The sequence below is a fragment of the Musca domestica genome, unplaced genomic scaffold, assembly GCF_030504385.1.
Source record: "Musca domestica strain aabys unplaced genomic scaffold, Musca_domestica.polishedcontigs.V.1.1 39, whole genome shotgun sequence".
NCBI classification, from domain to species: Eukaryota; Metazoa; Arthropoda; class Insecta; order Diptera; family Muscidae; genus Musca; species Musca domestica.
Window position 1 is genome coordinate 6,349,490 of NW_026712326.1, and position 26,961 is coordinate 6,376,450.

Consider the following 26,961-nt stretch of genomic DNA (forward strand, 5'->3'; position numbering starts at 1 on the left):
AAGCGCTAGAATTACAATATTTAAAATCTAACTCTTTGCAGACCTAAAATGTACCGAAACTACGAAATTCGAAAAAATATATTTGGAATTTGGCATGCATTTCAAAAAGGACAAAATGTTGTGTTAGCGTTGATATCAAGACGTTACACAAACACATAATCCTAGAACGAGCTAAAGTCAGGATATATTTGTGCCAAGCATGAAACAGCAAAGAGTTGTTGGATATTCGTACTTCGCGTAAATTAGTAGTAAATAATGTTATGCTCAAGGGTCTGGAACGAACTGAAACGGATTCTGCTGATTTCAGGAAAGTTCCTGCAAGCAATCCCAGATCTTATGCTTAAGCTCTCAATTCTGAATTCTCACCACCAATGCCAAATAGAGTCGCGTTAAACCTTTCCATAGAAACCAAATATCTCGGTACTGTTCTCTTCTCGTCCATCACCTAAATTGGAAGGGGAATATTGAGGAACGCGGAAGAGATTCTAAAGAAAAAAATCTTAATCAAATCTTCATTTATCATACTAAATTTTTAGACTTTCAAGGTTTTATATTGTATTCAAGTTTTTTCTTTTTCGGAAAGAAAAATAGGAAAATGTAAACCTTTTTGCACCAGAAAGCCTTCAGGTCTTTCATTTTAAAGTTTTCTGGAAAGGATATTAGTAAAACCATAGCACACATCCACCCAAATCCATTTTTCTGTCCAAAACTATTGCGACGTCTCAATATGTAAACCCTATAAATCAACAGCGACCTTAATAACAAAGTTCCAAATTTCAGCTGTATCCCTTAACCCAATACCAAATTTAGTACGCATATCCAAAACAATATACAGGGGGAGATGAAAAAACTGAAACCAACTTTAAACTTCTGTCATTTCTAAGCCACTCGTCCGCCAGCTGTTAAAATTATTCCAGTGACAGCTCGTTATATTTTTTACAAGCGTAATTTCAGATTTCTAGTTCTATTCCTTGACCCTTTTTTAAATTTACTACTATATAGAACTTTTCGTACAATTATAGTACATATTTCCAAAACCATCTCTATATCAATTCCAGATACCAATAGAGACCTCAATAACAAATTTTGAGAATTCCCTTCACTCAATACAAAATTTAATACCATTTAGTAGTTTTCGTGCAAATATTTCCAACCAAACGCCAAATATCACACACAGATACCATCAGTAATATTAATATCAAATATCTGAATTTTATACCATCACCCAATGCCAAATAACCATTTAGCACTTTTTGTACAATTATAGTACACATTTCCGTAACCACATCGATATATCAAGGCTACACACAAACAGCGACCCTAATACCAAATTTCACATTTCAAGCGCTATATGTTCACCGAAAACCAAATTGTACCAAATTTAGTACTTTTTGTGCGCTTATGGCACACATTTCCAAAACCACCTCCCTATCACAAATCTACCCTCAACAGGGTTTTCAATACAAAATTTTAGGATTCCAACTTCCTCGGTTCACCCTAAACCAAACAGTTCCAAATTTTGTACTATTAAGTACAGATCGCACACTTACTAAATGGTTTTGAAATTTTGTATTGGGATCTCTGTTGATGGTGGATTTGTAATAAGGAGGCGGTTTTGGAAATGTGGCCTTTAAAAATCACCTTCATATCTCGAATTTACTTTCCATCTTTGATTCTCATACCACATTTCAAGTTTTTAGCTCTATAGGTTCACATAGGACCATTTAGTACCGTTTTAAAAATTTTCGTAACCATAAAGTTCGAATTTTCAAAAAACCTTTGGTACATCTATTCTGCACTCCATCAGTGACCCTCATTCCAAATTTCTAGCTCATTCCATTTGTCCAATTCAAAGTAAATAATTTTTAGTACATTTAAACCATTTGTATAAAAAGTGTTTCAAAATAGTACGGTTTAATCCGATTTTTGTTATTTGCATAAAAACAACGTAAGCCCACGGTTTCGGAAGAAGCCAGTTCCCTTGGTTTATCACAGCAATATTGAAATGCAGTTTGACTACAACAGAAAGAAACCAAGTAAAAAATCAGCTAAGTTCGGCCGGTACTAAATTTTTATACCCACCACCCATTTGGAAGAAACTTGAAAATTTCAAAAAATTCCCTCAAAATATACGGCTTAAATGAATCCCGCTATATGGGGGCTATACGAATCCGTGGTCCTGCATAGATGATTTGTGTCATAGGCTGTACTAACGGTTCCGAACTTTATATACGAAATTTGAAACAATTCCGGTGAATAATGTCGCAAAAATCATCAAAATATCGAATATTTGGAGGTCCAGATAAATGGGCGCTATGCTAAAACGTGGACTTATTTAGACAATTCTCTTCTAAGAGGTAAAGTACTCAAAAAGACCCATTGTGTGGATTTTCAGACAATTCCATTGAAAAATGTAACTAAAATCACGAAAATATATGGGGTCGTATATCGTGAACCTATAGAGGGTGAGATAAAAAAACTGCAACCAACTTCAGACTGCTGTCATTTCTAAGCCACTCGTCCGACAGACGTTAAACTTATTCCAGTGACGGCTCATTATATTGTTTAAAAGCGTACAAAAGCATTTTGGAGAGAATTTTCCAGAAAAAAAGTTATTCGTGATAGAATTCAAGCGTGATAGTGTGATTTCTTTATGTTTGGCTTGAAAATCACAAGTGGTTATCGCTAAGCACTCCAGCATTCAAATGTGAATAAATCTTTCGTCTCTGGTACCATCGCTCGTTACAAAATGATCGTGTTTATTGCCGAAGAGGTCAGCTGAAAATGGTGGTGTGGGCCGCCATAAAAGCCAATGATCGCTCTCCACTCGTATTAATCGACCGTGGCATCAGAATAAATGCCGAATATTATCGCGAAAATATTCTGGATGGTGTATTAAAGCCTTGGGCACGCAAACATTTTGGCCCCAGACCTTGGACATTCCAACAGGACTCAGCACAATCGCACTCAGCACGCGCCACACAAGAATGGTTTCAAAATGAGGTTCCTCGCTTCTTTTCCAGCGCACAATGGCCACTAAAATCTCCGGATACCAATCCGTTGGACTATTGTATGTGGAGTATTTTGGAAAGCAAGGTTGGCACTAAAATATACCAAAGAGCCGATTACCTCAAGCAAGCGCTTCGCCGGGAATTGGACAAAATACCGCAGAGCAACATTCAGGCAGCATGTGACGGTTTTATTGGCCGTTTGAAGGCCATTATTTGTGCCAAAGGTGACCAATTCGAACAAATCTAAACTTATTCTAAAATTTGATGCTATTTCCGAAATTCAATAAAAATTAAAAAAAAAATGTAAAAACTATGGCGTTTGACTTTGCTGCAGTTATATATATACCCTACACCACATAGTGATAGTAAGGGTATTATGTGTTTGTGCATTTGTTTGTAACATGGAGAAGGAAGCGAGATAGACCCATAGTTACTTTTGAGGATCTCCATAGAATCACTTTCTAAGTTGATTTATGCATGTCAGTCCGTCCGTCCGTCTGGCCATGTATTCTTGTGAACAAAATGCAGGTCGCATTTATTATCCAATTGAGATGAAATTTTGCAAACAGCATTTGTTTGGCCCAAGGACGAACCCTATTGAAATTGGAGATAATCGGTCAAAATTTAGATGTAGCTCCCATGTATATGTTCGTCCGATTTACCTTTTATTGTGCACCAAACGTGTAATATCAGCCCGAATTGTATGGAATTTTGCACAAACAACCAAATTAGGCCTAAAAATAAGTATGCCAAATTTTATCGAAATCGGTTCAGATATAGCTATAGCTCCCATATATGTTGTTCATCCGATTTGTTATTTTTGTCCTTCGCAGCCGTAATATGCACTCTGTAACAACAATATTTGGGGAAATATATCAAATGCAGCTCAGAAAAAACATTTGGTAAATTTTATCGAGATCGATTCAGATTTGGATATATCTCCCATATGTAACTTCGACCGATTTACCTTTTATTGTGCACCAAACGTATAATATTTGCTAAAATGTGAAGAAATTTGGTATTTACGACCGAATTGAGTCTAGAAGCTAGTATGTCAAATTTGGTGAGGATCGGTTCAGATATAGCTATACCTCCCATATATATTGTTCATCCGATTTTTTAGTATTTGTTACCCACAGCCGTAATATGCACTCCGCTACAAAGATATTCAGGGAAATATATCAAATTAGGCCTGAAAATAAGTATGCCAAATTTGGTCGAAATCGGTTCAGATATAGCTATAGCTCCCATATATATTGTTCATCCGATTTGTTATTTTTGTCCTCCGCAGCCGTAATATGCACTCTGTAACAACAATATTTGGGGAAATATATCAAATGCAGCTCAATTTTTATAGAGATCGGTTCAGATTTGGATATAGCTTCCATATATATCTTTATTTGATTTCAAATTAATTTTACACCAAGTGGGCAATACAAGTCCGAATTTAAAAGATACAAATGCTTCGGCATATTTAGTCCTTTGAACTTTAAATTATAATTATAATCATAGGGTGTATGATTGAATTTTCCCATAAAAACTTTAATTGTTATGAGGAGCTCTACTAGATTAGCAAAGTGGTGTAGGGTATGAAAAAGTCGGCCCAGCCCGACCTTAGGACTTTCTTTACTGGTTTTATCTCACCATGAATAGGCAATTCTATTTCAGCGGGTAAGACAATTCCATTGAAAAATATGGGTAAAATTATTAAAATACCGAATATTAGGGGTACCGTTATATGGAGGCTAAAGGATATCGTGGTCCAATAGAACCCATCTTCGAACTTGACCTGCCTGCAGATAAAAGACTGATCTGTGCAAAATTTTAGCTTCCTATCTCAATTCGTTTTGACTGTAGCGTGATTGCAACAGACGTACAAACAGGGCTAAATCGTCTTAAAATATTACGCTGATGAAGAAGTTGGAAATAATCCAAAGAAAGTTTGAGTAACATATGAAAATAATTAGTTTGATTTATTCCATAAAAACAACTGACCGAATCAGGTGGTGGAAACATCTAAAACACAATAAGAGTATCACAATATGTCATAAATTGCACAAATAACCAGAATTGTCTTTTAATTCTGCTCTTGTGAAAAGTTCTGAATTAAAATCGGAATGCCAAGCATAATAATGGTACTCAATCTTCATCATATGTTGAGGTGGGAGAAAAAATAATCCAAAACATAGCTTTCCTCTTCTATTATTATACGTTTTGTTTTCAAGTTGGAAATATTGTGTGGATAGTATATTCACCAACCATAAAAGGCGACATCTACATGTGGAATTGCAATAAAGTTGGAATTAAATCAACCCCCTTTTAAATGAATATTCCAAGCAGCCAATCACAACACAGGCAACTGTTACCAATTGGAATGGAGAACAAGAAAAATGGTGTTATAACTTTCCAACCCTCATTTTCGTCAAACATTGCACATAACATCATATAAGAATTTATTATTACCCAAATTTCAAGTGCATTTTAATTGAAACTCTCAAATAGAAAAGACTGAACGGAATACATACAAATAGACCAAAAGCAAAACGATTCTAATAAGATTTGCATAGGGAAATAGTGGAACCAAAATAACCTTGCATATCGAAAGTCCATTAAATAAAAGTCATAAATAATAAGTTATATTAAATTAAACATAAAGCAGTACCATGCAACATCCGCCGGAATCTGCTTACATGTCGGAAGTACCATTTCAACCACTGTGGGCCCCAGAAACGGCTCCACCACCACCTCCACCAATTGTGCCCTATCAGGATTTAATAACCGGATTCCCTTGCAGTGATTTGGGTAAGATTTTCATAAATCTACTTGGGAAGTGATATGTTTATTTATAGAAATTTGATTATGAAGAATAAGAAATTTTGGGAGAAAATCTGGAACATTCACCAAGAATATCTGCGCATATACATACACACGCTGTTACATAGGAATAACAAAAAGAAAACTAAGCATTGAATGCTTCCAGAACTTGCAAAATGTAACAGTATTACTACGATTTCTCTTTATGATGTCTAAAAATCGCAAAACTATTATGGTTTTTCAGATTTTGCAACAGAGCATATAAAAACTATAATCGGAATGGCACTATACAAAACCTAAGTTTATTCTTAACAAGTAAAAAAACATTAAGTTCGCCTGGGCCGAACTTTTATTATCCTCCACCGGAGCCAGGACCCATTATGAACAACAAACATGCATTTTGTGACAAACCCGTGGAAAAATGTGGCAAAAATCATAAAAATACTGAATATCAGGAAACACCGTTATATAGGCTATACAAAAATTTAATCGTATAAATACAACGTTCCTCCACCGGATGACCTACAAATACCAATTTTTAGACAAAACAGTGAAAATGTGGCGAAAATCATCAAAATACCGAATATCGGGAGGTACCGTTATATGAGGACTACACAAAAACGTGGACCTATACATACAATGTTGCGCTACCGGAGCAAGAGACCATTATGACATACAAATACCATTCTTCGACAAATCCGTAGAAAACAAGTTAGAAAAAATCAGTCGGTTTTGCCGACAGATGTATACCCTCAGCCAAGGTTCGATTATTTAAATATATTTTGACTTCTTAACTAAATTATCAATTAATCAAATAAATCAATATTAACCCCTTCCATTACAAAGGAATGGGTTATTATTGACCATTTCGTGTCAGACCTGAATACATATGATATAAGTATTACGACGTGCCCTGTTTGGCTACTTCCTTCACTTTATATGTGATACTTTCTTCAAAATGTTGAAATGTGCTTGAGTTAACAGATATAGTCGACGGACGTATTCCATTTTCATGCTTTATCTAATAAATATAAAAATATTTAATATAGGCAAAGATACAAGAAAATCGAACATTTACATCCAATTTATGGGAAATCATAAATTCCATATTCATCTCAGGCTTTTTTCATCTTTATATATAGCAAATTGTAAAGAATCGCTGACTTGTATTGAAAATTGTGATCCTTTGTGGGTGAGGTACCAGAAGGGGTTCGCAGATATATAATCTTCACAACCGATGTTATATCAACAAAAATGTTTGTAGCTGTGAAATTTAGCGGTTTGGTTTCCAAAATCTTGAACCCTATGTGGGGCAGGTAGAAAAAGAAATGGTCCGATCTCTCTATCTTTATAACAGATCTTGAGTTCATGGAAATATTGAGATGTACCAAGTCTGGAATGGAATCGGATGTTAATTTCGCTTTTTATGAGCTTCATGGATATTCAAAATTTTAAGCCTTGGTGGGGGAGGTACCGGAAGGAGTGAATCGATATATCCCATCTTTACAAGAGATCTTGCGTATAAAGAGAACCTAATGCTCATCGCGTTTTATGCCTTTCATGGATTTTTAAAATTTCGGCTCTTTGTAGGAGAGGTATCAGAAGGAATGGTCCGATCCCTACCGTTTTTATAACATATCCTGTGTTGATGGAAATATTCAGATGTCCCAAGTCTAAATGGAAGCGGATGGTAATTTTGCGTTTTATAAGCCTAATGGATATTCAAAATTTCTACCTTTTGTAGGGGAGGTAAAAGAAGGAGTAGACTGATATATTCCATCTAAACACCAGACCTTGGGTTAATAACATTATTGGGATGTGTGAAATTTGAAGACAATCGGACCCTTACATCACATTTTATAAGAGTTGTCATTTTTCAAAATTTTCACCCTTTGCGGGGGAGGTACTTGATGGAGTGGACCGATATTGTCCATTTTTGCACCTGACCGAGAACTGAGGCAAATATTAGGATTTTCAAAGTTGGAGCAAAATCGGATTATCGTTTCTTTGTCTGTGCAAAAAAAATGTATTTTTTAAAAATTTCGACCTTTTGTGGGGGAGGTACCAGAGGGAGTAGACCGATATATTCCATCTTAACACCAGACTTTGGGTTAATAAATTTGTTGGGATGTGTGAAATTTGAAGACAATCGAACCCTTACATCACATTTTATAAGAGTTGTAATTATTCAAAATTTTTACCATTTGTAGGGGAGGTACTTGATGGAATGGACCGATATTGTCCATTTTCACACCTGTTCTAGTACTGACGCAAATATTAGGATTTGCAAAGTTGGAGCAAAATCGGATTATTCTTTCTCTTTCTGTGCAGAAAATATATTTTTTGAAATTTTCGACCTTTTGTGGAGAAGGTACCAGAAGGAATGGACCGATATTACCCATCTCCGAACTCGATCTAAGTTTGATAAAAATATTACAAATGTACAAAGTTTGGACCAAATCGTATACTCCCTTCGAGAGTTATCGTACACACCAGCCAGCCAGTCACACGGACGGACGGACGGACATCGCTAGATCGACTACAAATGTTCTGAAACGGATTTGGTCCAAAGAGACCTAGGGTCTAAAACCGTTATTTCCACTAGGCACATTTTGACCGTATCAAAATCTATATACCCTCTGTAGCCATATGACTGAGGGTGTAAAAAAATTCACTATGTAGATTCACGTTTTCATATATCCCCATATAACGGTACATCCCAATATTCGTTATTTTAATGATTTTATCGACATTATTCACTGGAATTGTTTCAAATTTGGTATTTGAAGTTCGTAATGGGCACTACAGCCTATGACAAAAACGTTCGTAAGCAGGCCCACGTTTTCGAATAGTCACCATATAACAGTTTTAATTTCTTTCCAAATGGTGGAATGTATTAAAGGTTCGGTCCGGTCGAACATACCTGCTTTTTTACTTGTTTTTTTTTTTTTTTTTTTTTTTTTTTTTTTGGTATTCGCAATACATTATATGTTGATCGGTTTAAGCTTATATAAATGTTGAATATCATACAAAGCGAAGGTAGTGCCGAATCTTTGCATATTAAACCTTTTGTCGGTTGTTTATACCCATGGCGGTCTGTTAATCTGTCAAGAGACAGTCCAAGTTTTTTTTTTTGTGTAGAGCTTTGACAACTCTCAAAAGTTTTTAAGGGCTACAACGGCCCACGTTAAGTTATTCGTATATTTGGTATTTTGAATATTATAAAAGAATACCAACTCTTCATATTGTTTCTCATTGAGTGAAAATCCCAAAACGAAATCAGTTCATATTTTGATATAAGTCCTATATAGCGGTTCCAAATGAAATGTGTGTAAGTCGTGTCATTTAAATTATTCCTTTATTTCATAGACATTGATTTTTCTGGACCCAACCATGCGTTATATGGTTCACGAAAGTATTTTCCAATAATATTGTATGCCTAAAAACGTATGTGTGTATATCCTATATTCAAAAATTAGGATTAATGTGCATGCTTATATCTAGATGTGTCGTAATAACAAAAAATTCTCTTTGACATTTCCAGCTCTCTGGCAACGATCTCAAGTGGGCACGATTGTAACCCCACGTCCCAATGGCAGTGGCCGGCATGTCAATGGAACATCATCGACCAATCCCAATCCCACTAAGAAAACACGTCGCCGCACGGCATCGTTGGCTCAGCGCAGAGCAGCTAATATTCGCGAAAGGCGACGAATGTTTAATCTGAATGAAGCATTCGACAAACTTCGACGTAAAGTACCAACATTTGCCTATGAGAAGCGTCTATCACGCATTGAAACGCTGCGTTTGGCCATAACATACATTGGATTTATGACTGAACTACTTACCGGAACTCCAATGAAACGTTCAACGGATATTTACGGCTCCATGAATGGTCATGCTCCGCACCATCACCCAGCTGCAATGGCCCATCATTTGCATCCAGTTGCTTTCCAAAGAGATTTTGTATCGCCATATGGCCACAGTTTGGCTTAAATTAAGTGGGAAGAATTTACGTAATTTAATGTATGATTTCTTTGTTGATTATTGTGTAGAATTTTGTAAATTACATTTATTTCAGAATTTGAAATAAACTTCATGTGTCTTTGAGAAAAAAAAATTGATTGAAAATATTAATATTAGTAATACACAGTAAAATAATGCACAGTGGTGCTTGTATAAATACCGATTCAAAATGCATTTTTTTTTTTTTTTTTTTTTTTTGTAAAAATTATCTTTATTTATCTTCAAATTCACATCAAACTGAAGAGCCCCCAAATATGGGGGTATGAGCCGATTTTACGTATATGAAAAATTGTAACCACCTCTTTCATCCGAATCTATGGTTTCAAACATCATTTTTAAATATTCCACATATTATTTGGGAAAATTTCAATTCAATTCTCCACGCGTTATAATTCAATATGTTGCATATTCAACAAGTAAGACATACACTCTCGGAAAAAATTGTACACCCTGTTAAACATTATCATCTTTCTCCACTTATAAACAATAATAATTTTTACATTTTATTTAATGAAAGCAAAAAATGTCGGAAATAGCGTCAAATTTTAGAATAAATTTAGATTTGTTCGAATTGGTCACCTTTGGCACGAATTATGGCCTTCAAACGACCAATTAAACCGTCACACGCTGCCCGAATGTTGCTCTGCGGTATTTTGGCCCATTCCCGGCAAAGCGCTTGCTTGAGGTGATCGACACTTTGGTATTTTTTAGTGGCAACCCTGCTTTCCAAAATACTCCAGACACAATAGTCCAACGGATTGGTATCTGGAGATTTTGTGGCCATTGTGCGCTGGAAATGAAGCGAGGAACCTCTTTTTGTAACCATTCTTGGGTGTTGAGTGCGATGGTGCTGAGTCCTGTTGGAATGTCCAAGGTCTGCAACCAAAAAGTTTGCGTGCCAAAGGCTTTATACACCCTCCAGAATATTTTCGCATTTTGTTTGGCAACACACTGCTGGACAACAAATGTTTTCTCATCGGAGAAAACCAATTTTTTTGCTTGAATTCAGCTGTCGGACGAGTGGCTTGGAAATGACAGCAGTCTGAAGATGGCTCCAGTTTTTTCATCTCACCCTTTATATTAAACATCTTCTGATCTTCATCTTCTTCAGAACGAAGAAAACAAAAGCATGAAAGAAAACGATTGGAAAATATGGCATGACTCCCATTAGAAATACAATCAGGGGATATTTTGTAAAGGGCTGCAGCAAAAGCTGGAATTGCTAGAATTTTTGAATACATTGGAAATAAGGGTTTCTTTTTATGAGGCATATTTTTGTTTTTGAAATCATCCTTCTAAAATGATGATTTTTTGGAGATTTTTGCACAAATTATGAATTCCTGGCGTTTTGGTATAGCCCCCATATAACGGTACCTCCCGATATTCGGTATTTTGATGATTTTTGCGACAATATTCATCGGAATTGTTTCAAATTTGGTATTTGAAGTTCGAAGTGCATCCTACAGCCTGAGACAGACATTTATCTGTGCAGGTCCACGTCTTCGTTTAGCCCCCATATAACAATACCTCCAAATATTCGGTTCTTTGTTGGTTTTAGCGACATTATTCAACGGAATTCTTTCAAATTTGGTATTTGAAGTTCCAAAGGGGTACTATAGCATAAGACAGAAAATTGTCAATGCAGGTCCACGTCTTCGTATAGCCTATAACGGTATCCCCCGATATTCGGTATTTCAAACAATATATTCCCATTATTTTTATCTGAAATTTTGCTGGGGACAATATATACATAATATGCACCAATTTCGAGGAACCCTAATCCGAAAATTTCCAAAAGTCTGAAAACGAGGAAGAAATTGCCCCCTCTATTTAGGTTACTTTGCAATGAAATCTTTCAAAACGCCAATGCACATGTCTTCTTTATTAGTTTTACTTTTATAATCGTATGTCTAAATATTGATTTTTGTGGGTCATAATGGGTTCTGGCTACGGTGGCGATTCGGTATTTTGATGATTTTTGCCACATTTTTTTACGGATTTGTCCAAAAATTGGTATTTGTAGTTCGTATTCTACCTCCTGTGGCGGAACATACTATGCATAGGTCCAAGTTTTCCTATAGCGCACATATAACGATACCCACTCACGAAATTATTTTAAATTAAAGATTTGGTATATGACAATCCTTGAAGTATAAAATTATCAATAGAGGTTCCCGTTTTGGTATGGCCCCCATGCAATGGCCTCACCCACGTCCGTCCGTCCGTCCATGTATTCTTGTGAAAAAAATGCAGGTCGCTATTATTATCCGATTGAGATGAAATTTTGCAAACAATATTTGTTTGGCCCAAGGGCGAGCCCTATTGAATTTGGTGATTTAGATATGGCTCCCATATATCTTCAACCGATTTCGGGTTAATTGTTGTGATGGCGAAAGTCGTTGCACTCGTTTTCGTCCCACAAATGTTACGTTATTGTTATTATCTGTTGAATTTATTTACTGTCAATTGTTATGAATTTTAAATAAAAATGAATTAGAATATAAAAAAAATATAAATTAATAAATGAATTCCCAACATAATTATCTGCCCTCGTTAAATATTTCCCTGCCTGATTCAGTGGCCCTCATTGATGTTTATACGTTTGGTGACATCAAAACAACATACCGTTAGGTCAATGCATTTCGTCGACGAGCAAAACAAGCGGCAACAACAAGCATGCGTAGCAGAATTGAATGCGTTGCTGATTGGAGAAAAACAAGTAGCAACAAAAAACCCTGCGAATTAGAATAGAGTGCGTGGCTGATGGGAAAATAATAACAACATGTCTTGTGACGCTAGGTGCTAAGGCGTTGCTGCTTGTTACAGGACAGAATCAATGACGATGGTATAAAAGGGAAAGTGATTGACGGATGGGGGATCAGTAAGTGAACCAGTGAAGTGAAGGCAACAGGTGTCAAGTACGCGAACTCCAAGAGAAATATTTACATAGCATCAAGACCGGAATATTGAGGTGAGTCAGAGTGGTGCTATAGTTTCCCAAGAACTTTTGAGGTGTCCGTAACCCTTGAGTCCCCGCGTCCGACCTATGAGGTGTTCGTAACCCTTGGGTTCCCTAGTATATATCGTGTGTTTTGACCTCTGAGGTGTCCGTAACCCTGGGTCCACGCGCTTAGCCCTATGAGGTGTTCGTAACCCTTGGGTCCTACAGCCAGTACCTCGTGTTTTGACCTCTGAGGTGTTCGTAACCTCTGGGTCCACGCGCTTAACCCTATGAGGCGTTCGTAGCCCTTGGGTCCTACAGCCAGTACCTCGTGTTTTGACCTCTGAGGTGTTCGCAACCCCTGGGTCCACGCGCTGAACCCTTTGAGGTGTCCGTAACCCTTGGGTCCAAGAAGTCTATATCCCGTGTTTAAACCTCTGAGGTGTTCGTAACCCTTGGATCCACGCGCTTAGCCCTATGAGGTGTCCGTAACCCTTGGGTCCAAGAAGTCTATATCCCGTGTTTAAACCTCTGAGGTGTTCGTAACCCTTGGATCCACGCGCTTAACCCTTTGAGGTGTCCGTAACCCTTAGGTCCTACAGCCTATGTCCCGTGTTTAACCCTCTGAGGTGTTCGCAACCCCTGGGTCCACGCGCTTAACCCTTTGAGGTGTCCGTAACCCTTGGGTCCAAGAAGTCTATATCCCGTGTTTAACCCTCTGAGGTGTCCGTTACCCTTGGGTCCACGCGCTTAACCCTCTGAGGTGTCCGTAACCCTTGGGTCCAAGAAGCCTATATCCCGTGTTTAACCCTCTGAGGTGTTCGTAACCCTTGGGCCCACGCGCTTAACCCTTTGAGGTGTCCGTAACCCTTGGGTCCAAGAAGTCTATATCCCGTGTTTAACCCTCTGAGGTGTCCGTTACCCTTGGGTCCACGCGCTTAACCCTCTGAGGTGTCCGTAACCCTTGGGTCCAAGAAGCCTATATCCCGTGTTTAACCCTCTGAGGTCTTCGTAACCCTTGGGTCCAAGTAGCCTATTTCCCCTGTTTAACCCTCTGAGGTGTCCGTTACCCATGGGACCACGCGCATAGGCCCGGGATTGTATTGAATTCCCTTACCGTTTCGCCCAAAATTAATTACCCAGGTCTCCAGCGAATGCTACAAGGAAATCGCCAAGGTAGAAGTACTGATCCAGGTCTTCTTGGATAATATATATTTAGGAGTACTTAGCCAGGTCTCCGCACACGCAGAGGACATCGCCGAAGCCCTGATTGAAGCCCTACGGTGTACTTAGCCAGGTCACCGCGATAATTGGAAACCCGCTTGCAGTTCTTATTTATAGACATAGAATATAACTGTCACCTAAGATCCTCAAACAATCCTAAATAAATCAATTGAGAATTGGCTTAAAATCCAAATAATTTGTGTTATTACTCTCTCGGTCACTTATATAAATTTCTGTGGCAGACCCTAGCCCCCGGTGAGCTAACCCCAGCAACCAGAGGAATTTGTGTCGTTACATTGTGCACTAAATGGCCTATATAAGTCCCTATGACTTGAATTTTGGCATATCCGATCGAATTCAGTCTAGAAGCAAGTACATCAAATTTGGAGAACATCGGATCAGATATAGCTATAGCTCTCATATATATGTTTCATCCGATTTGGGGTTTTAGGTCCCTCACATTCGTAATATGTACTCCATAAGAATGATATTTGGTACCGGACACCAGATATTGCACGAAAATACCTCTGCCAAAATTTGTCAAAATCGGTTCAGATTTGGATATAGCTCCCACATATATCCTCAATCGATTTCAGGTTTTTTTTTGTGCAAATAATGTCTAATATCAGCCTAAATGAAGTGAATTTCGGGACGTACGTTTCTATTTTATGCAACTCGACTCCGATATATATTTTATAATCCTTCTCGACGTGATATCATGCACTCTATAGCAAACTATAACTGCTTTAAAGCCAAATGTTGATAGGCGGTATGATCTACTTGAAATAAATTCTTTTGTTACGTGAGCTCTAGTACATATGCATAGTGGTGTAGTCTGTCCCGCCCGATTGTTGACTTTTCCATACTAATTTTACTTGTTGTCCTTATCTGCATGAACAGATTTTGTTTCGTTAATCGATGGAGGCTTGATCATAACAGAAGGATTAGTAGATTTTGCAGCAACAGAAGTTTCCTTCAACGGTTCCACAAAATGTAAAGAAGATAGCGTTTGATGAATTGTCGGTAGAATTTGGAGAAATTAAATTAGCAATGGTAGTTGATGGGTTAACAGCGTCTGCCAATAACTCAGGAGCTATAGGTACGATTTTAGAAGATTGAATGTCGGACGGAGCATTATCTGGTACTCATTTTCCAAACAATATAGAGAGCTATTCTATTCAACATCGTTTCACTTGTTCCACATATAACGGTACTTCCCGATATTCGGTATTTTGAAGATTTTAGCCATATTTTTCAACGGAATTGTCTGAAATTTTATACAATGAGTTCTTTTTTAACACTTTACCCCCTGAAAGAGAATTGTCCATATAGGTCCACGATATCGTATATCCCCCATATAACGGTACCCCCGATTTTTTACTCATTTCAAAAAAAAAAACGAGTAAAAAAGCTGTAAGTTCAGCCGGGCCGAACTTTGAATACCCTCCACCATTTGGTACAAATTTAACAATTTTCAAAAAAATAAAATCTGTTACAAATTCTGTTAAAATCTTGAAATACCGAATGTAGCCGTATATTAGAGTCTATAGGACGATGGGGGCCTACATAGGCAAATTTTGTCACAAGCTATTACAATATTCAAATGCAAAATTTAAAAAAAAATCTGTTTAATCATCAAAATACCGAATAAAGGGAGGTACTATGATGTTAAAAAACGTGGATCTGCACTGTAGGCTGTAATTTCCATTACGAACTTCAAATGCGAAATTTGAAACAATTCCGGTAAAATCATCAAAATACCGAATATCGGGGGTACCGTTATATGGGGGCTATACGAAGACGTGGACCTGCACAGACAATTTTCTGTCATAGGCTGTAGTATTCGTTATGAAATTCAAATACCGAATTTGAAGAAATAATGTGCTAAAATCATCAAAATACCGAATATCGGGAGGTACCGTTATATGGGGGCTATACCAAAACGTGGACCTATAATTACAATGACTCGCCACACGAACTGGGACTCATTATGATCTACAACTACCAATTTTCAGTGTAATTCTTGAAAAAATGTGGCATAAATAATCAAAATACCGAATATCGGGAGGTACCGTTATATGGGGACTATACTAGAACGTGGACCTATCTCATTTTCAATACCAACCATCCTAGACACAATACAAATAGCTCTGCTAAAGTTTGGCGCTCTACGTCAAATAATGTGGGCTGTATCGTGATTTCAACAGACAGACGGACAGACAGACAACGGATATCGTTAAATCGACTTAGAATTTTATGCTGATTATGAATATATATACACTATGGGGTCTACGACAAAGGTGGAGGGTATAAAAAGAATCGAATTAGACCAAACACCATAGCGTTGGGAATGCCATCACCTGTTCCCATCTATAAAACATGTGTACATTATCACTAAATAGACCCTGAAATATTTGGCAAATTCAAACAAGGCATAAAATTATAATTTAATTTTATGTTGCGCAAAATGGTAGATGGGAAATGGGGATGATTTTGATTGGAAATTAATTGTTGCATATTCAAGAGTGTACTATTTACACTTGTTCGAAATATCTTACATTATTAGAATTGTGGTAAAAATAGTTGTTATACATTTTTTAAAATTTTAATTATAACATAGCATTGTATATACAGTTCTTATACATAAAGATAAAATATTAAAAATATTTTTATATGTTCTATATCCGAATAACACAGCATTGACTAATTATTCCGATCTTTCATTCTAACCTCCAAATAATAAATTTGTATGCCGCCTTTTTCCAAATGTCCTTGCTTGTCATAATTTTATGTCAAATTAAAAAAGGCAACAATAACAACAAGCCCGCACAGTTCCCCCTTCTGAAATCTAATTTCAATAACAACAAAAGTTAATCCCAAAATATTGGGCAAACATTTACAGTTAGCTGGGTACGGATGAAATACCATCCCCCTTGGTCGGGCAACAAAAAATAAACAAAAAGTCAAACATGTTAAATAGGATTTGCGCAAGTAAAGTCTCGCCAAACGACCAACCAACCCTCTCTAGTAACATATTGCTTCTAAAGACTGTGCCCTGATTTGTTGTCTGTCTGTGCAACACTTGGTGGCATGCAATATGTTTAACGTTCTCTTATGACATATTCTTCATAAAACGGTAAAACGGAAAGATTATTAGTAACACTTCATGCTGGATTAAAGGCAAAACCATAATAACTAGGAGGAGGAAGGGGGTGTAATATCGAGTCGAGGCGTATGATAGCCCCTTTTGTGTTCGCTCGAAAAGCGGTAGATGTTCGTTCTCTTGTTCAGCTAAGAGGTTTCACGTGCCATCGATTAGCACTTTGTAGAGACACGGAAAGTGATTGTTTTTTAATTTGTTTTAAGTTTAGCTTAGCTCAATTTGTATTGTTGAGTGTCTAAGGATTAGAATTTTAAACATTTAAATCTGCTGCCTGCTGATAAAATCCAATAAAGAATTGTGGGAATCGTTTGATTGATATCTATGAATTGTAAACATAAAATAATAAGCTAATAAGTGTGTGAATTTTTAAAAGACAAAAAAGAGAATCGGATTTTTTCCTAAACTTAAATTTTAAATATTGAAAAATATGAATTCTAGTGGTGTCGACAGAGAATACAGGGTGAGATAAAAAAAACCATTTCGAACCATCACGAATAACTTTTTTTTCAGGAAAATTCTTACCAAAATGGTTTTGTACGCTTGTAAACAATACAGTGAGATGTCACTGGAATAATTTTAACAGCTGGACGAGTGGCCTAGAAATGAGAGCAGTCTGAATTTGGTTGCAGTTTTTTCATCTCACCCTGTATATCATTTGATACAGCCAAAACGTGGTATCGTGGTCTCCTTGGACCAAATCCATTTCAGGACATTTGAAGTCGATCAATCGTCCGTCTGTTTGTCTGGATGGCTGGTCCTTAAGATCGAGAGTTAGATGGGGGTATCCGATTTGGTCCAAACTTGGTACATCGTAATATTATTATCAAACTCAGATCGATTTCGGTCATGGGCAATATCGATCCATATTAGTCCACACCTTCCACACAAAGGGTCAAAAATTTGGATATCCATGAATCTCCTTCTAGTACCTCGTCTGCAAAGTGTCAATACATATATTTTTAATATACATGAAGCTCAAAAAGCGCTAAATTATCAGATTCCATTCAGACTTAGCACATCTCAATATTTCAATCAACACAAGATCTGTTATAAGGATGGTAGACATCTTCTTGTATCTCCCCCACATAGGGTTCAAGATTTGAAAAACAAAACGCACAAGGAAAGCGAAGTAGTATCCAACTCTCTTCAAATTTCACCCAAACATTTTTGCTAATACAAGATCTGTGGTGACGATGATTTATATCTCCGAACCCTTTCTGGAACCTCACCCACAAAAGACCACAATTTTCAATATTTTTATCTGTCATAACTTGTGCAACAAGTCAGTGATTCTGGGATGAATATTTCTTGTAATTTTGCCAATACCAATATTTTATCTGTATTAGATGAAGTATGAAAAGGGAATGCTTCGGTCGAATATATCTGATATCGCACGTTCATTTTAACATCTTCTAAAAATTATCACATACCTCATATAAAGTAAAGGGAGTAACCAAACCATGCATCTCGGAATATTTACATCATATATATCTAGGTCCGATACGAAATGGGCAATATTGGCTCATTCCTTCGAAACCTACTTCATAGATGGTCAAAAATTTGAGTAATCATAACACAAGTTAAAAAATATTTCAATAATCGAGCATTGGTTAAGGGTATACATCTGCCGGCTAAACCGACTGATAATTTCTAACTTGTTTTAAGCTACTTTTAAACCAATTTAGTTCTTTCCAGATTTACTGGGGTTGGTCTATTATTAGCCCATATTGCTTTAGTCTGGAGTATTCCCCCATTGGCTTAACTTCATATTACTCTCTATTACAGAGACCAATGTTTATCATAACAAAACTGACAGCTTTCCAATATTTGCTAATCACTACCAATATCATGATTTCATCCCAGCGAAGGGAATGGTTACTTGGCTTTTTCGGTTTTTTTTTTTTCTTGGTGAAAAGCAAGCTCTATAAGTGTCGATCATTCACATGTGAATGAGAATCACACTCACTTCTTGCCTTTCCCAAAAATCATCATAATAAAATATTGCAAGTTCATCCTGTGGTTCAATGAAAATGTGAAATGACAACTTTTATAAAGAACCCCTAGATATTCTCAAGGCCTAAATAAGGAAGACATCTTTTGACAACATTTTGACAATACACTTAGTTTTTAACCTATTGTGAATTTACTTCCTTTAGATTTCAAATCGATTTCAATATTTATTCTGACAGGAAACTTAGTAGTCAGATTGGCTTACTATCCGATCTTATATATGTCATGGACATGTTTCTTCTTCAAACTCCTGCACTCCACATTCCAAATCATAATAAACTTCAACAATATGTTCCAAAAATCATACTCTTCCATGCACTTGCATTCAAATTAATATGCATCATTATTATCCAATGATTTTTCGGGACTTTGTTTAACTTTCTTGATGTAGTCCGACATCTTTCATAGTAAACAATAATTTAAAGTCATCTGCATTGGCTGGCATGATGCAATTTATTATTTTCGAATCGTTATTTATCGAATACAACAATTTTATTTATTTACTAGCTGGCCCAGTCCGCATTGCCGACCCGTACTTTTATACCCTCCACCATTCTATGGAGGGTATATTAACTTTGTCATTCCGTTTGTATCTCCTCGAAATATTCATGTCAATTTAGCGATGTCCGTCTGCCTGTCTGTTGTAATCACGATGTCTTTCGAACGAATTGAGATAGAAGGCTACAATTTTGCATACATGTTTATTTTGCCAGTAGACAGGTTAAGTTCGTAAATGGGTCATGTAGGTCCACGACATTATTCACCGGAATTGTTTCAAAATTGTCATTTGAAGTTCGTAATGGATACTACAGCTTATGACAGAAAATTGACCGTGCAGGTCCACGTCTTCGTATAGCCCCCTATAACGGTATCTCCAAATTTTCGGTATTTTGATGATTTTAGTAAGTTCGAAATTGAACTACAGTCTTTGACACAAAATTTTCTATGCATGTCCACGTCTTCGTATAGGCCCCATATATCAGTACCTCCCTATATGCGGTATTTTGACAATTTTAGGTACAATACACACTGAAATTATTTGAGATCTCCTGTTTGAAGTTCGTAATGGATGCTACAGCCTGTGACAGAAAATTGTCTATACAGGTCCAGGTCTTCGTATAGCTCCGATATAACGGCACCTCCCTATATACGGTATTTTAATGATGCTACATTATTCACCGTTTATAATATGGTAATGGCTTATAACAAACAATGCCTATGTAGGTCCACGTCTTATAGGCACTAATATAACGGCTATATTCGGTATTTTTAACGGAATTTTTAACGGATGAATTATGTAAGCGGCACAATTTTTATTATAAGTAAAATAATTTCTAAATAGAATTAAAAATTCATGGCAAAAATTATAATAGATAATCACCCACTATCGGTTTTAGATATTTTGAATAGGCTGGTCTTAGTTTTCAGCCATAGCTTTAAATTGAGAGTTTAAAACCTATGTGATATAGATCGTCTATAATAGCACCATGTGAAAACTCAGCTCAATTTTTGCTATTGTTAAGAGCTTAGCAACATTTTTCTTTCAAATGAGCTTACATCTCATTTTGGGATTTGTATTTAGAATAGAATAGTCGTTTCAGAATAGTCGTTTTAAAATAGTCAAAGATAATTACTCTTTGCCGTAAGAAAGGAATTTATTTATTGCCGTAAGAATGGAATTTATTTATTTTTATACCCTACACCACAAGGTGGTCAGGGTATTATGTCTTTGTGCATTTGTTTGTAACAGGCAAAAGGAAACGAGATAGACCCATAGTTCATTTTGATGATCTGCATAGAATCACTTTCTGAGTTGATTTATGCATGTCAGTCCGTCCGTCCGTCCGTCCATGTATTTTTGTGAACAAAAGCAGGTCGCATTTATTATCCGATTGAGATGAAATTTTCCAAACAACATTTGTTTGGCCCAAGGACGAACCCTATTGAAATTGGAGATAATCGGTAAAAATTTAGATATAGCTCCCATATATATCTTCGTCCGATTTGCCTTTTATTGTGCACCAAACGTGTAATATCAGCCCGAATAGTATGGACTTTTGCACATGCAACCAAATTAGGCCTAAAAATAAGCATGCCAAATTTGATGGAAATCGGTTCAGATATAGCTATAGTTCTCATATATATTGTTCATCCGATTTGTTATTTTTGTCCTCCGCAGCCGTAATATGCACTCCGTAACAACGATATTCAGGGAAATAAATCAAATACAGCTCAGAAATATCTTTGCCAAATTTTATCGAGATCGATTCAGATTTGGATTTAGCTCCCATATATATCTTTATCTGATTTAGAATTAATTTTGCACCAAATGGGCAATACAATTCCGAATTTAAAAGATACTAATGCTTCGGCGTATTTAGTCCTTTAAATTTTAAATTATAATTATAATCATAGTTTGTATGATTGAATTCTCCCATAAAAACTTTTACTTGTTATGTGGAGCTCAACTAAATTAGCAAAGTGGTGTAGGATATCATAAAATCGCCCCCGCCCGAATTTAGGACTTTCTTTACTGGTTGTCATTTAAATTGTGTGTTGCAGACGCCATAAAGTCCATATTTTTCATCGTAGTACAATTCAATGACAATTAAATAATATAATATGCATAATATTTAGGGGTTGAAATGGACCAAAAACTGAAAAATTTTCTGATCTTGCAGTTGCTCTACAGGTCACAATTATAAACCAATCGACGCGAAAGTTAGTATGGGGCTAGAGCTTTCCCGGCGAAATCACAAACAGACGAACAGGTCAATCCTGACCGTTACGTAGAAACCGATAGTAAAAATATCGGATATATATAGAGAAATATATAAAATGTATATATTCAAAGGAAGGGGAAGTTAGCTAAAATGCTTATATCTCAAAAATGGCTGGACTGATTTTGACAATTTTTGTCAATGCAGAATACGCTCATGGCATAAAAGGACAAAATCTAAAAAAAAACCATAAAAAGACACCTATAATGATGTTAATATAGATTTTTTAGTATTTTGTGACATACAGGCATGTCACAGAATGTAAAATCGTTCAAGAGTGAAAATGAAAACGGTTTTAGCTTCTCTAAGAAACGGAAAACGCAAAAATTTTGCGTTTTGATATCACTTTCAAAAAGCAGGGTGAAATTGAAATGTTTAGTGATTTTAACGTAAAAAATAAACAGAAGACACATACATTTTACAGAAAATATTGTATTAACCAAATTCTCTTATAGCATGTTTCCATTGGAAACCGAACAACGTTGTTCGCTCTCAGAATTAGGTACACGAATTAACCCGTTCATACGGCACGATTCGTAATTCATAGTAAAATAATTCCTTTTTTCAAAAAAATTGTTTGTTGATTTTAAAGGGAATGTATACGAAAATACATGAAATTCTCACTAATATGAATATAAGAAATTATTGTTTTTCTCCCAAAGATTTATTATATCATTAATTTTACAATTTTCATTCACGTTTTCCACTTTTTGTGTAAATGTTGACATTTTGAACATATTTTTGTGTTTTTCCATTTTTAAATTCTGCTGAAGCGACACTTGTCAAACATTTTTTCTGCCGATAGAAACATTTTGAAAATATTGACTATTTTGTTTGCAGTTTTCTGTAGAAAATTTAACTCGTGGACCAAAAGCGTACCTCGAATGAGAGAGAAAACAAAATTTACTTTCATTTGAATGTAAATTCGCCATTCAACATTGTAGTTTTCATTCATAATTTTCAGTCTTCCCAAAAATTTTTAAAATTTCATTAAATTTTTCTATTTATAATTTTTAAATGTCATAATTTATTTTTTCGATAAATTCTCTCATTTGTTAGGGATGGGAAATATTTTTTCGTTGTTCTGAGAGTGATTTGATTTGAACAACGTACAAATATTGCTAGGAACACAATTGGAGCGAACGACGAATTTTTTCGCGGCGTATGTTCGTCGTCAAAAATAAAAACCATGTGTGTATATGGAAGTGCACACAATCACGGCGCCGGCGAAAATTTCGTCGGTCGCCGCGAACTCAATTAGCTTTATTTCTATTTCATACGCCGGCGTACGGCGACAAAACAGTACAAGGTGGCCATACTTGTACGAATTTTATGTGTTTTAGTAAATAAAGTTACTTTTTACTTAAAAATTTGTTATGGTCACTCTACTATCTGTTATTCGTATAAAAAAACATAAATAATTTGTTTATTTATTTGTGCACTTGTGCCTGAGTGAAGATGGATATGAGTGAATTTATAATAGAGAAGATGGACATAACTGAAATTATAAAGAATTATTAGTTCTTGTATAATTTTCATTGTAGTCATCAAATGAGCAAAAAGTAAACAACTTCATCAGCTGTTTTATAATTTCGTCGGTATTGTGTTCCATACGACGAATTTTCGCGGCTCATTTTGTCGCCGCGTAGGGCGAAATTCGTCGTTCGCTCCAATTGTGTTTCTAGCATATGAGTGTTCGCTCAGGAAATTTTGTGTAAAGAATTATGTAGTTTTTTCATAGTTAAGGGTCAAACAACGAATAGAGAGCGAATCAAGTGCAGTGGAAACGCCACATTAGAATGAACATGTTTTTGGAATTTATTTTACAAAAAATCTATTATTTTTCTAATCCATGATGAAAAATAATAAAAAGGACTTGAGAGGAACTGGTGGTGGTGATATCAATCAATATGTTTTCAGTGAACACGAGAACAGTTTAATCAGAATTTGCGGATTGTATAAAAGTGTCGATGGAGTTGGTGGTGCAGTAAGCTTTGCGGATTTTGTAAGTGAATTAGACATCAGTTGTTCTGAAAAAGAAAACTTTGATTCGTCATCATCTACACATATTCCAAAAACTCGAAAATCAAGTCAATTAGTTTTAAGTGAATCTGAAAACGAAGAGCTTAATTTTTCACCCTCAACTTCAAAGCAGACCACTTCGATTTTAAATAAAAAAGATAGACCAAGATCATGCTTTCCAGCTGCTTTTAAAAATGTTTCTACATTGGCAATAGATCCAAGAACACCAACATTGGAAGAAAACCGTTCTCGAACACCTATTCAAAAACGACTTAGAAATAAAAGCTTATCGTGTTCTCCGCCATATACACCAATAAGACAAGTGTCGGGCAGCCTAACAAAAGCAAAACCCACGCCTGCAGTAAAAAGACCCCGGGCAAGAACTCCCTCAAAGCAAGATCTAAATGCGCTTTTAGTTGAGGAAAATTCTCATTTACAAAACTTGGAAAAAATTTGTAAAATTCTAGAAGATAACAGTAAGGAAATGAAAAAACAAACTGAAAAGTTGGACAGACTTTGTAACATCCTGGAAAAAGTATGTGGAAGAGCAGTTACATAATATTGAAATGCAAAAGAGAATGCGTGAACGGAACGAAATGAAACTCAAAATAGTTGAACTTGAAACTCTTAAATATGCTGTAGAACAGGAAAAAGCAAATACGACTCGTTCTTAACTTTACATTATTTTACGCAATGGACTAAAAATGGTGGATCCTTACTCTGCATTTGAGTGAGATAAAGGATCTGATGCGTTCCTCAATGTCCGGCGACGAATTTTTTCAGTAGACCGCTGATTTGTTTCTTCATCCATTACAGCAAGTATTGAAGCCCCTGGCATTTTTACTTTTGGTGTTTATATTATAAAAAAACAATTTAAACTCTTTTTTTAATTGTCAATAATTTGTTTACGACCTTTTTTGCATGGAGTTATCATATTTTTATTTCAAAAATGTGAAATTATTTTTTTTTTCGGTTTAGTCAAAACGTACGAGTGCTGAAGAAGCAAAAGCAAATCGTAACGATTTGGAAAAGGTGAAATAAATCGATTTCGTAAAACTTCTGTGACATGCCTGATATTTTCATTTTTCATATTTTTTATCGCATGCGATTTTTTCAATTTGACTTATAATATTAAAGTGTATATTTTGTAATATTTTTTCACCTTACAACACAGGTTGGGGATATTGTATATATATTGCAATTATCGTCCGATCCTCATGAAAAGTGTTGGGTTATGCTCAGAATGGCTAGACCTATTGTTTTCAAAGATGTCCGCAATATATTTAGGGGTTGAGATTGACCAACAAAATAGTTCGTTAATATTGGGGAAATGTCCCTGTTCAAAATGCTAAGGGTAATATCCGCGCAGTGCTCCGTGACATAGTTTCAAACGCGAAATCTTCCAAAATGGTTTAGGACATAAGAAGACAGAAAAAAAAATTCCTGATCACACAATTGAAGCCTTTCCACACGCCTGAGAAGATAATTAAACACAGGGAAGAATTCTGGCATTTTGGATTACCATTGTATTATATTTAGCCGTAAAAAGGACCACAAAATCTAACAGCACGACGGATTGCATAAATATTGGGAAAATGTCCCTGGTTAAAATGAATTAATTTTAAAAGCAAAATCTTCCAAAATGGATTTGGGTATGAGGGGGCTTCTAACATATTGTAGTGTTGTAGTGTATCACATGGTCGGCCCCGCACGACTATAGCCATTGCTTACTTGTTTTTTTCATGTATCTTTCACAATTTCCGACAGAATGAGTTCCAGTTTGACTTTTCGTCCTTGGGGGTGCACTAATTTTGGGTCTATACTTAAATAAATGCCTATGTGGACAATTGCCTGTGATGGTTCTCTACCACAGTGGATCCTACTCCGAAAATTGAAAATTTTATGAAAAGAGGTTTTCTACCCCCTTGGAGACAAAGATGCCAAATAAGGACAAAAATGAAAAAAGTTGCCAACTTTTTTTTTCTCAAATTACCAACATTTGCCGAAATTAGTATGAAAAATATGATTAAATTGTAAAAGATACTTGGAATCGGCTTGTACCCTTACACGGGGGTTATAACCCACATCATGACATGTAAAACGATTTAAGATTTATCTTGAAAGTTTAGGAAGAATTTTTGGAATGATATAAATCATTTTCTTACTTAATGTCCAATACGCTCTACTATTTACGCACTCTTTACATCCGGTATTTCACTGATTGCAGTCCCAATGAATTTTGCATTTTGTGTTCTGGACATTTGAAAATGAGCCACACAACGCTTTGAAGCACGATGTAGGTCCTAGAATTAAAAGCTAAATGCAAATTTTAGACATGAAAGATCGCCATTTAACATCGTACTTCGCACTCATTTCATTTTTAATATTATTCATTCAGAATGCAAAACAATAAAATACTTATGCACAATTCAATATGGTATGTCAAATTGAAAAAAATACCTCAAGAATTTTTACATTCACATTTTTATTGGCATATTTTCGCGTGATTTTTTTTTTTGCCAAGATACCATTCCGAAATTGTATGATTTGTCAAAATCCGTTAAGCCGTTCTTGAGTTATTAGCGTAGTAACTAACATAACTTTATTTCATATGGTGAAAATAATTCTTTATTTTGTATCCACTTCTGAAATGATAATGTTCCACTTACCCAATAAAATATAATATCTATAAGTAACAGTTTTAGCTTTGTACCACCCTTAAAAGACTCCATATCATATTAGAATTCAGAAAAAAAAAACAATACAAATGTACATTAAAAATGAAAAAATCATGCAATATAAAACATTGCTATTGTACACTTCAAAAGTCAAATTAAAAATGTTCAAATTTCACTTTTTTACGCTATTTTTTTGGATTTCATCCTTTTAAGCCCCATAATCCAGCGTTAGTTATTGGTTAATACATATCTGTAATATGTTTAATGTGCAAGTTTTTTACTTCCAATTACA

General features: G+C 35.8%; 1 protein-coding gene across 1 annotated transcript; it reads left to right on the forward strand.

Annotated features, from left to right (window-relative positions):
- The first annotated feature begins 5,510 nt into the window (after positions 1-5,510).
- LOC101893756 (protein Fer3-like) lies at positions 5,511-9,845 on the forward strand. Its single transcript, XM_005183404.3, has 2 exons — positions 5,511-5,813; positions 9,370-9,845. The coding sequence occupies exons 1-2, from the start codon at positions 5,675-5,677 to the stop codon at positions 9,819-9,821; spliced, it is 591 nt and encodes a 196-aa protein (XP_005183461.2). The 5' UTR covers positions 5,511-5,674; the 3' UTR covers positions 9,822-9,845.
- Positions 9,846-26,961: the final 17,116 nt, after the last annotated feature.

Coding starts and splice junctions, on each gene's coding strand:
- LOC101893756 (XM_005183404.3), top strand. CDS start 5,675: ATGCAACATCCGCCGGAATCTGCTTACATGTCGGAAGTACCATTTCAA. Junction 5,814..9,369: donor ATTCCCTTGCAGTGATTTGG/GTAAGATTTTCA, acceptor TGACATTTCCAG/CTCTCTGGCAACGATCTCAA.